The sequence below is a fragment of the Capsicum annuum genome, chromosome 12, assembly GCF_002878395.1.
Source record: "Capsicum annuum cultivar UCD-10X-F1 chromosome 12, UCD10Xv1.1, whole genome shotgun sequence".
NCBI lineage: Eukaryota > Viridiplantae > Streptophyta > Magnoliopsida > Solanales > Solanaceae > Capsicum > Capsicum annuum.
This window is the reverse complement of record NC_061122.1, coordinates 162401053-162413138: the sequence shown is the minus strand read 5'-3', so window position 1 is coordinate 162413138 and position 12086 is coordinate 162401053. Positions and strand designations below refer to the sequence as shown.

The 12086-nt window shown below is 43.8% G+C and overlaps 1 protein-coding gene across 5 annotated transcripts in view; it reads left to right on the top strand.

The window, feature by feature from the left end:
• Positions 1-12086, top strand: part of LOC107850778 (protein ACTIVITY OF BC1 COMPLEX KINASE 8, chloroplastic) — a 31250-nt gene that overhangs the window by 16168 nt on the left and 2996 nt on the right. For all 5 annotated transcript variants that reach the window (XR_001668719.2, XR_001668718.2, XM_016695526.2 and 2 more), the window contains exons 14-20: positions 75-155; positions 234-294; positions 425-479; positions 567-665; positions 773-862; positions 1198-1257; positions 1343-1466. Coding sequence is in view for 3 of the 5 variants with exons in the window: in XM_016695526.2 (XP_016551012.1) it covers positions 75-155; positions 234-294; positions 425-479; positions 567-665; positions 773-862; positions 1198-1257; positions 1343-1459 (563 nt within the window). In the remaining 2 variants the exon portion in view is untranslated. The remainder of the gene's footprint in view (positions 1-74; positions 156-233; positions 295-424; positions 480-566; positions 666-772; positions 863-1197; positions 1258-1342; positions 1467-12086) is intronic.

Genomic DNA, 12086 nt, shown 5'->3' with positions numbered 1-12086 from the left:
TTAGAGGTAAAAAGAAAATGAAAGACTAATTAATTGTTCATAGCCTTAAACTCATATTTCCTTCTCTCTAACAGGTGAAGATCTACTAGCCATTGCAGCAGATCAGCCATTCCGATTTCCTGCCACATTCACTTTTGTGGTTAGAGCATTTTCAGGTACGTAATTGCTCAGAATTGTACTGCTTACTTTGGCGTTCAACTTCTTATATTGGATATTTTTGTTATTGTTATCAGTTTTAGATGGCATTGGAAAGGGTCTTGATCCACGATTTGATATCACTGAGATTGCCAAACCGTGAGTGCACCACGATATATAATTTCTCTTCTTTTTGTAATTTCCTCTGCTTTTTTTCAACATAAAATTTTATGCTGCTCTATAGTTATGGCCCCTTCTTTTTGACATAAACTTCTATGGTGCTCTATAGCTATGCCCTAGAGTTGCTTAGGTTTCGTGAAGCTGGTGTTGAAGTTGTGGTAAAGGTAAACCTACTAAAAGTTTGAAAATGTATGCAAGTTTTATTTTTCATATGTGCTTAAGTTTTAACAATTAATCTTTCTGACTTCCAGGACTTCAGGAAGAGATGGGACAGACAGTCTCGTGCATTCTACAACTTGTTCAGGCAGGCTGATAGAGTTGAGAAACTTGCTGCAATTATCCAGCGATTGGTAGATAGCATGCCATATCATAGCTTTAAATTAAATTTTTTGATCACAGATCCATATTTTTTAGTCTTATGCTTTATCCATTTATATCTATTCTGATTTGTTCACAGGAGCAAGGCGACCTTAAGCTTCGGGTTAGAGCTTTAGAATCTGAAAGGGCTTTCCAGCGTGTTTCAGCTGTTCAGAAGACAATTGGAAGTGTAAGTTTTCATACATTCTAGTACTGTTTACATATTCATTTTCATGTGAAATTTGATGTACTCTTTTAATCAAGAAAAGTACAACATGTTTGTTGTGTAATTCTTCTGTATCAAGAAAAAGTTATGCTGTGGGATGAAGGTTTCTCTGAGCTGACTATGGCTGCCCCTCTTAGACCCTCTCTTTTGGGCCCTTTGCCGGGGGGGGGGGGTATTCACTGATAGTGGAGATAGTTTCTATACTTACATAAGCTTGCTGCTCTTTTTGCCTGATCATTGTTTCACTTCTTAATCACTTAAGGTCTTTATCTCATCTGTTTTGGTACTCATCTGAACAGGCAGTTGCAGCTGGAAGCTTGGTTAACCTAGCTACAATTTTGTATCTCAACTCCGTCCGTGTAAGTATTGCATCTTCACTTGTATGTTTTATGTTCGTCATCTTCGCGTAATAATGTTTAACTTGCATTCATCTTCATTTTACAGGTGCCCTCTATTATAGCATACACTGCCTGTGTGTTCTTTGGCTTCCAAGTCCTCTTTGGCCTTCTGAAGGTTAAAAAATTAGATGAACGAGAAAGATTGATTACTGGAACAGCTTGAACAAATGGTGAGCAAATCTTCTCTAATTTAGAACTGACAGAGGCAAAACATTTTTAAATTTTATGAAGTCTTCCTTTTGTTTGATAGTTAAAATTTGGAGGTATAGTTCCAATTTCCAGATTTGCTTTAGGTTATAAGTCAAATTTTGGGTCATCTCGAAAACAATCAGACAAGAAAAAAAAAGAACTAGAGGTAAAATTGCCACCTAGAAACTTTTCATTTATAGTAACCCATTCTAGGTGGAGTTTCCACCTCTATATCACATGCAAAAAGTACAAAAAGGGGTGTTCCAGGTAAGTTACATTTTTGTACTAGAGTTGATATTGGCTACTAATAATTTCAAGGAAAATAGGGTTAAATTTCAGATACTTGAGTTATTTTGGTATAGGGAGACATGTATCCATATTGAAGTTTGATTGATGACTTTCCCCAACAGGTGGAAAATAAAAAGCTGACTTGTGAAGAAAAAAACAAATTACCGTAAATCTCAGAGTTGAAAAAAGATTCTTTTTAATGGATCATCATCTAAACATTGTAAAGTTTTTTTTTTTTTGTTAAACCTACAAAAGCTTCTATTATGTATCCTTTTTGGGTTAAGCACATGTACAAGTGTGCAAACAAAAGTGGATTTTCAGATATCAAAATTCCTAGAGAGAATTTTAATAAGAGGAGAGTTTGACCAAGAAAGATTCTTGAAAAACCCTTCATCAAAAAAGAAAAGATTCTTGAAAATCCTCAAATCCACTATGAAGGGTAACTGGATAAACACGATTATTAGGAGATGAAACAAAGAGTTTGTACTCTTGGAATCAAAAGGTGATGTTGATCGGCCTTCGACTGAAAGGAGCTATACTTGTTAAACACTGTTGGTATGACATTCTGGAAGGTGTCTAGATAAAAACTCAAGTTTAGACTTCCTTTTCGACCGAGCTTTCCGCAAGAAGTTTTATCTACCAGTTAGAGCAAAAGTCGTACCAATAGTGTTTAATAATTGGAGTCTTTCCTCTTGTTGATCATGGTTGACTTTCGAACAACTGTAATGTTGAAACTATGGATTCATGGATCTATATTGGTTCATTTCTTGGAAATGGCCCAATCTATGGGAAAATGGCCTCCAAATCTTTTTTTTATAAGGTAACATTTGTATTGGTTGAGACAAGAAGTTAAAAGGAAAGTGGAATTGAGAAGGTGGCTTATGCAAAGTTTGTTGAGAGCAAGGATAACGAGGAGAAGCAGACGAATAGGGAGGAGTACAAGTTAGCTAGGATAGAAGCTAAGTTAGCGGTTACGACAGCTAAGACAACAACTTTCGAGAGCTTGTATGTGGCTTTAGAGGAGAAAGGCAGAGAAAAGAAGTTGTATGTGCTTGCCAAGGTTAGAGAGCGGCGGGCCAGTGATCTTGACCGAGTGAAGTGCATCAAGGGGAGGATGGGAAAGTGTTGGTGGAGGATGCCCACATTAGGAGGCGTTGGCAATCCTATTTCCATAGACTTTTGAACGATGAGAGGGATAAAGATTTTGTGCTGGGGACTTGGAACACTCAGAAAGGTATTGCGATTATGGTTATTGTAGGAGTATCGAGGTTGAGGAGGTCAAGGGTGTTATCTGTAGGATGCGGAGGGGTTGGGTGACCGGTCCAGATGAGATTCCGGTGGATTTTTGGAAGAGCGCTAGCGGGGCAGGTATGTAGTGGTGACAAGGTTGTTTAACATCATTTTTAGGGCGGCAAAGGTGCCCAAAGCTTGGAGATGGAGTACAATGATTTCATTGTATAAGAACAAGGGGGATATTTAGAGTTGCAACAACTATAGGGGTATCAAGTTGTTGAGTCATACTATGAAGGTTTGGGAGAGAGTGATAAACTTGAGGCTGAGAAGGATCGTGACTATTTTCGAGAATCAGTTCGGTTTTATGTCAGGTCGCTCGACTACTGAGGCCATTCATCTTGTGAGGAGGTTAGTGGAGCAGTTTAGGAAGAAGAGGAAGGACTTGCACTTGGTGTTTATCGATCTCGAGTAGGCATACGATAGTCCCAGGGAGATTCTGTGTAGGTGCTTGGAGGCTAGAGGTGTGCCTGTGGCATACACTAGGTCGATCCAGGACATGTACGAGGGAGCAAAGACTTGTGTGAGGACGGTAGGAGGAGATTCAGAGCACTTTTCTGTTTTGACAGGGTTGCACCAGAGATCATCTCTTAGCCCGTTCTTATTTGCCTTAGTGATGAATGTTTTGACGCGGCATATTCAAGGGGAGGTGTCTTGGTGTATGTTATTTGCTGACGATGTTGTGCTAATTGATCGTTGGAGGTTTGGCGACAAACCTTAGAGTCGAAAGGGTTTAGGTTGAGTAGGAATAAGACAGCGTACTTGGATTGTTAGTTCAGTGGTTCAACGCGTGAGGCTGACGTGGTAGTTGAGACGGAGGTGATTTCTTTTTCGTGACACCATCGCTTGGCAGTCGTACCACAATTCACAACTTCAGCCACACACAAACTGCACAGTCTAAGTGAAATAGACTAAGTGTGCAGAAACGTAAGACACTCAACAATATACAGGGAGTTCCCAACCTTTATTATTCTCTCAGAATTACAAAGGACAATGATACACAAATTGTACTAAGGCATTACAACCCCCTCCCCCTTAGACAATTTCCAGCAACACAATAAAAAGACTGCACATAGGCGATTACAAACAGTTACAACTGCGACACTTGGCAGCATATCATTGGACATGGCCTGCATGCCTATCACATGACTTAACAACCTGATCTAAGTATTCAAATTACATTCTAAAAATCCACATGTATACAACACTCAAAATTCAAACTAGCAACTGCCCCATGTGATAAGCACATGGGCAGCCTTTCCCCTTTAGCCAATTTTGCCATGTTCCAACACTAAGCCAATTTTCAGTTTCCAATACTTAGAACATTTCGTCCTTGTCATGTCTTCCAGCCACAACATTTCCTTGCTAGCACTATGCCTTGCCTGTGTCATGTCACTGCTTGCGCTTACGCCATGCCACTGCATCGGCTGTGTCACTACCTAAGCCACGCCATTGCCTATGTCATGCCATCATCTTGGCTTTGCCATAGTCTCGACCATACCAATGTCTTGACCATGTCATGCCAATGCCATCGCCTTGCTGAGTCTATGTCACTGCCTTCATGCATGCCCGCATGGGGGCCATGCGCCTGTCCCCTCCTGTTGTGCGCAAGGCTGCCTTGCCAACACTCTAGCACCTTGGTCATTATCAGCTGCCTGCTATCTCAGTCACCACTCACCACAGCGTCACATTGCTTGTCTCAGCACATGTCAAGGCCAATGTGCCCCTTGGCATGGCCTGCCAGCCATGATGTCTTAGACTGGGGGTCTAACAGTAGTGGAGCTGCATTCTCAGGCTATTTGAAAGAGGGATAGTTTCAAGTATTTGGAGCTATGATTCAGGGGAATTGGAGAGATTGACGAGGATGTTATGCACCATATGGTGCAGGGTGGTTGAAATGGCAGCTCGCTTCGGGAGTCTTGTGTGATAAGAAAGTGCCTCCTAAGCTTAGAGGTAAGTTCTACGGAGTGGCAATTTGACCGACTATGCTGTATGAAGTGGAGTGTTGGCCAGTTAAGAACTCCCACATTCAAAAGTTGAAGGTGACAGAGATGAGGATGCTGAGGTGAAGTGTGGACTTACCAGGAGATGTAGGGTTAGAAATGAGGTTATTCGAGAGAAGGTGGGCGTGACTTTGGTGGAAATGAGGTTGCGATGGTTGGGACATGTGTATGGAGGTGTGAGTGGCTGGCTATGGATGGTTTTAGGCGAGGTAAAGGTAGGCCGAAGAAATATTGAAGGGGGGTGATTAGACATGACATAGAGTGGCTACAATTTACGGAGGACATGACCCTTGATAGGAAGGTGTGAAGGACGCAAATTAGGATATAGGTTTAGTAGGTCAGAGTGCACTTGTAATAGTAGGGAGGAGTGTTGTGTTTGTATCTATGTTTGTGGTTTTTTGTTTGTAGTGTTCTGATGATGCTTGTGATCTCAAATGAATAGTTTGTAGTATTACTCTATCGATGCCTTGTTTCTTTTATTATCTCGCGGTATGTTATCCCATTTTATTGTTTATTTGTATGTTTTTGTTTGGTATACTATTATTGGTCCCGAGCCGGGGGTCTATCGAAAATAGCCTCTTTATTTCATATAAGGTAGGGGTATGGACTGCGTACACTTTACCTTCCCCAGACCTCACTTTGTGGGAATACACGGGGTATGTTGTTGTTGTTGAAGGTAACATTTGTATTGATTCCAAGAAAACCATATAGGTTATAGTTACAAGCTACATCTCGGCTTGGTTAACAAAACAAAAAATTCTATAGGGACTCTAAAGACTATGCCTGCGTCCCTGTATTTGCAATGAACATTCCAAAACACCATAAATGCAAAAGTTGAATACAATTATGCTTTATCGCCTGGATGGAGTTGCTTTTGTTTTCAAAGCCTCTTGTGTTCCTCTCCTTCCAAATAGTCCACCAAATGCATCCTGGAATCATTTTCCGGATCTTTTTTTTGGGCTTTAGATCCTTCTCTCCTGCTCCAACAAGTTAGCACATCCAGTGTATTGGTGGGCATTGCCCAACTCAATTCAATCTTTAGCTAGAAAGATGTCCCACAACTGAAAGGTCAACCTACGGGGCAAAAAAAAAAGGTGGCTATTTGTTTCTGCATACTCTCCACATAGAAGACAGATAGAGCATAGATGTATTCCCCTTCTTTGCAGCCTGTCTTGTGTCAAACAAGCTCTCTTTACCACCAACCATACAACGCATGCTACTTTGTATGGTATGTTTGCCTTCCATAGCTGTCTCCAAGGGCCATTGTGTTTGTGTATTGCCTAATTTCTCCAATGATATGCCGACCTTACTGAATAAACTCCGGTTCCGCTTCCCAACCAACATTATCTATCCTGATCCAGTGACACTCCATTGACTTGGTTGAGACTGTTGAAAAATGCAATGAATCTGTCCAGCTCCAATCATTCAAATGTTTCTGAAAGTGAGGTTCCATCCTTGATTATTCGATACCTCACTAACTTTTGCCCTTTGTTGCTGGTTCAGTTTGTACACTTCAGCATACAACTACTTTAAAGGGCCATTGCCTAGCCAGTTATCTTCCCAAAAAGAGATTCTTTGCCCATTCTCTATCTTATAGGTGATGTTGATGCTGAAATTTTTCACAAGTTTAAATGGTCTTCCAAACCTAGCTTACAACTTTGGTTTTCCAGGCATCCTCTCCTCCATATTTTTCCTTAAGCACATTCTTCCATAGTGCTTGATCTCCATTTGAGTATATCCAGAGCCATTTCATAAGGAGGTTTTTGTTTTGCTTCTTAAGTTCCTTATACCCGGTCCTCCTTGTTTCTCGCTGAGTGTTAATATTTTCCATTTGACAAGATGTATGAAGAGAATGGTTGTTTGAAAAGAAGAAGCTAGTAAAACATATATAAAATCTTCCTTAACAAAACCATATAATTTTTTTAGAACAATGAGGCTTCTGAAGGACCATTATAAAGAACTATTGAAAATTTAATATCATTGAAATACAAAAGAAGGGAAATATTTGAATTACTCACATGATTCTCGGACACCTTTATGATTGAACGCACAAGAGGGACTGATTAGGTGTTTTGTGTGATTTCAAAAACTTCTGCAAATATTAAGTAGAGTACTAAAGGTTAGAGCAGACTAATAATGAAGTTCGTCTTGAAAATTATCTTTTTATGGTATTTCTTAATTTTGAATAATGGAACTATTTTGTAGGGTTGTGTAAAAAAATAATTTTATACAAATAGACAAGTGAACAAATTATGAATGTATAAATAAAGCTGTTAAAGATTAATTAACTGAATAAACATGTTCCCTTTTTAACAACCTGAGCTTTTAGATGAGAATCTCATCACGAGATGGTCACATGTGTCAGATTGTGCAGTCCTGGGTGTGTGTGTTGTGAGACTCCCACAGCTGTGGCTTGGTCTACTTACAGGGTCACCCGTCTCGACATGAGACTGAGGCGGGTGCTTCCGCCGTCTCCGATTCGGTCAAACGATTTCGGAGACGTTGACCAAATTAAATAAGAAATTTGAGGGGAAACATCGAATAATTAACCGGTGACTTACTTAAAAAATTCCGACCAGCAACCACCGGAACAGAGACGGCGTTGTCGATGTGCCACCGCCGTCGACGTTTTATTTGTTTGTGTTGTTATATATATATCAATATTAATATTAATATTAACAACATATTTTTTAATAAAAACAAACCATCAACATGTCGGTTTATTGGACTTTTGTATTTTAAATTCTTTATGATATAAAAATAATGTATATTAATATATAATTATATGTAAATAATATATAAAGAACTAAAGTGCTCAATTTTATTTTTTAATTTTGCAATTACAAATACAAGGGAAAGTTTCTAAAGTTGCAAATTTCGGATACTTTCAAAATTTGGTATTGTCGTTCCATCTCTTAACTTTAATTTTTAATTAGTGTATTAATTGTTGAATATTTATTTTTATTATTGGTGTGTATTTAAATTATTTTTTAGTTTATTTTTTTTTTAATATGGATAAAATAAGGATTTAATCATATTAATTCTAGCTTTATTGACTGCACATTGGTGCTCCTTCCCCCTCTCTCTCTCCACTAACGGCTCTCTCTCTCTCCCTTCCCTCTCTCTCTCTCTCGTCCCGGTCCCCGGCCCCCGTCGTCGTCGCCGACCTTCGGCGCCGACCCGACTCGACCTCCGGTCCCCGGCGCTGACCCCCTCTCTCTACTGCTCTCTCTCTCTCCACTAACGGCTCTCTCTCTCTCCCTACCCTCTCTCTCTCTCTTGTCCCGGCCCCGTCGCTGTCGCCGACCTTCGGCGCCGACCCGACCCGACCTCCAGTCCCCGGCGCCGGCTGCCCTCAGTCACCGACCTCCGGTTCCAATCCTCTCTCCCCCCCTCTCCGTCCATACCCCCCCTCCGACGCCGGCGGGATACAATAGCCCCCCACCCCCCCCCACACCTTGGTCTCCAGCCAGCCGCCGATTCGGTCTCCAACAGCCGAAGCTCGGTCTCCAGCTGCAGCTCCGCCTGCACCCGCCGCTCGACCGCCAGCAGCCGCAGCACCGAAACGACGACCAGTTCCCTCGGTCTCCAGCAGCCGCAACTCCATCTCAGCACCGGAATCCCACGGAACCCGGTCAACGCTGGGCTTTGGTTTCCGGCTTGGTTTACAAGCGTAACCCGGTGAATTCTAACCTTTGTTATTTCATTCTTCGTATTATGCTAGTAGTAGCCCCTGTGCCTTGACTTGCGTTGGATTTGTTGATATTGTCTGTTGTTGCTGTTGCTGTGGTCGTTTCTTGCACTGCTTTGGACTGGGTTATCGGCTTGGGAATCTGTTTTTGGGGCTGTGGGTGTTGAGTCCAGTGGTGTTTGCTCTCTAGTTGAGTTTAGTTTTGTTCCTGGATTATTCCTTTGAATTTGTGTGAGCCTTGTATTTCTTGCTGCTGCTTTGCTACTACCATCGTTTATATCTTTATATTTTCTTATACTTTCGTGTGGTTGTAGCTGTGGGCGGTAATGGTTGGATAGGGTCATGTCCGAGGGGTTGGGGCGTGGGGCCGTGGTGGGGGCGGGGGATGAGGAAAGGGCGGGAGTGGGAGGGAGGCCAAGGTTTGGCCGCGGGGGGAGGGGGGGTAGTGGAGGGCGTGCGGATAGTGATGGTAGGCTGAGGGTTGGGTCTTGGAATATAGGAACCCTTCAGGGTAAGTCCATAGAGCTTGTGAAGATTCTTAGGAAGAGGAGGATCAATATTGCGTCTGTTCAAGAGACCAAGTGGGTAGGGTCTAAGGCTAGGGAGGTGGATGGTTACAAGCTGTGGTACTCCGGGAGCGAGAGGCGTAGGAATGGAGTTGGCATCTTAGTAGATGAAGAGCTTAGAGGTCAGGTAGTAAAGGTGAAGAGGATCAACGATAGGTTGATGACTATTAAGTTGGTCATTCGGGGGTTTACCCTGAACGTGTGTAGTGCCTATGCGCCGCAAGTGGGATCGGAAGGGGAGGAGAAGATGCGGTTTTGGGAGGCTTTGGAAGAAGTGGTGAGAGGCGTGCCTAGCTCGGAGAAGATTGTTGTAGCAGGAGATTTCAACGGGCACATCGGGGCGTTACCGGGAGGCTTTGGTGATGTGCATGGTGGTTTTGGTTTTGGGGAAAGAAATGAAGAGGGGGCTACTCTATTGGAGTTTGCGAGGTCCTTTGGGCTGGTGGTGGTGAACTCGGGCTTCCCGAAGAAGGACGATCACCTGATCACCTTTCGAAGCGCCGATAGCCAGGACCCAGATTGACTTTTTGTTGCTTAGGAAAGGGGATAGGGCGTTGTGTAAGGACTGTAAGGTCATCCCGAGTGAGAATCTTTCGACCCAGCATAGGCTCTTGGTTATGGATTTGGGTATAAAGAAGAATAGAAAGAGGAGGAGTAAGGAGTGTAGACCTAGAATTAAGTGGGGCGGCTTGACGTCAGTGAATGCGTGGGAGATAGGGGAGAAGTTGGCGGGAATGGGGGTGTGGGAGTGTAGGGGGGACGTGGATAGTATGTGGGATAGGGCGGCTAGGTGCATCAGGGAGAATGCAAGTGAGGTGTTGGGTGTTTCTAGGGGCCGGGCCGGGCATCATCGGGGGGATTGGTGGTGGAATGAAGAGATGGAGAAAAAAGTGGGGACCAAGAAAGGGGCGTATGCTAAATTGGTTGAGAGTAAGGACGAAGAAGAGAAATGAGTAAACAGGAAAGAGTACAAGCTAGCTAGGAAGGAGGCTAAGTCAGCAGTCGCGGCAGCTAAGACGGCCGCTTTTGAGAGCTTGTATGCAGGGTTACAGGGGAAAGGAGGGGAGAAAAAGTTTTTTAGACTCGCTAAGGCTAGGGAGAGGAAGGGTCGTGACCTCGATCAGGTGAGGTGCATTAAGGGGGAGGACGGTAGAGTGTTGGTGGAGGGCGGCCACATTAAGAATAGATGGCAGTCGTACTTTCATAGGCTCTTGAATGACGAAGGGGATAGAGCTATTGTGTTAGGGGAACTGGAGCACTCAGAGGAGTGTCGGGATTTTAGCTATTGTAGACGTTTTAAGGTAGAAGAGGTTAGAGAGGCTGTTCGCAGGATGCGAAGGGGTGGGGCGACGGGGCCGGACGAGATACTGGTGGAGTTTTGGAAGTTCGTTGGAGAGGCTGGTGTAAGGTGGTTGACTGGATTGTTTAATGAAATCTTCAAGACGGCAAAGATGCTCGAGGCTTGGAGGTGGAGTACCATGATCCCTCTCTATAAGAATAAGGGTGACATCCAGAGTTGCAATAACTATAGGGGGATTAAGTTATTGAGTCACTCTATGAAGATTTGGGAGAGAGTGGTCGAGGTGAGGCTGAGACGGATAGTGTCTATTTCGGAAAACCAGTTTGGATTTATGCCTGGCCGCTCGACGACGGAGGCAATACCTGGTGCGGAGGTTGGTGGAACAGTATAGGGAAAGGAAGAAGGACCTGCACATGGTGTTTATCGACCTGGAGAAGGCTTACGACAAAGTCCCCAGGGAGGTGCTTTGGAGATGCTTGGAGGTGAGTGGAGTATCGCTGGCATATATCAGAGCAATTAAGGATATGTATGATGGAGCGAAAACCCAGGTGAGGACGGCGGGAGGAGACTCAGAGCATTTCACTGTCTTGACAGGATTGCATCAGGGATCTACTCTTAGTCCCTTTTTGTTTGCGTTGGTGATGGATGTGTTGACGTGGCGTATTCAAGGGGAGGTGCCTTGGTGTATGCTTTTTGCAGATGATGTAGTTCTGATAGATGAGACTCGAGGGGGTGTGAATGACAAATTAGAGGTGTGGAGGCAAACTCTTGAGTCTAAAGGGTTCAGGGTGAGCAGAAGCAAGAATGCAAGTTTAATGACGTGAGGCGGGAGAATGAGGTAGTAGTGAAGCTGGAATCACAGGAGGTATGTAAGAGGGATGGTTTCAAGTATCTCGGGTCCGTGATCCAGAGTAACGGTGAGATTGACGAGGATGTCTCGCACCGTATTGGGGCGGGATGGATGAAGTGGAAGCTCGCGTCGGGGGTGTTGTGTGATAAGAAGGTGCCGCCTAAGCTGAAAGGCAAATTCTACAGGGTGGTAGTCCGTCCGGCCATGTTGTATGGAGTGGAGTGTTGGCCAGTTAAAAACTCCCACATCCAAAAAATGAAGGTTGCAGAAATGCGGATGTTGCGCTGGATGTGTGGGCTGACTAGAGGGGATGGAGTGCGGAATGAGACTATCCGGGAGAAGGTTGGTGTGACTCCAGTGGAGTGCAAAATGCGGGAAGCCCGATTGAGATGGTTCGGACACGTGAAGAGGAGGGGCATGGATGCCCCGGTTCGTAGGTGTGAGAGGCTAGCGTTGGATGGTTTTAGGAGGGGTAGAGGTAGGCCGAAGAAGTACTGGGGTGAGGTGATTAGGCGGGCTCACCGAGGACATGACCCTAGATAGGAAGGTCTGGAGGACGCGAATTGGGACAGAAGACTAGGGCCGGTTTGGGTTGCTAGTGTAGGGAATTACT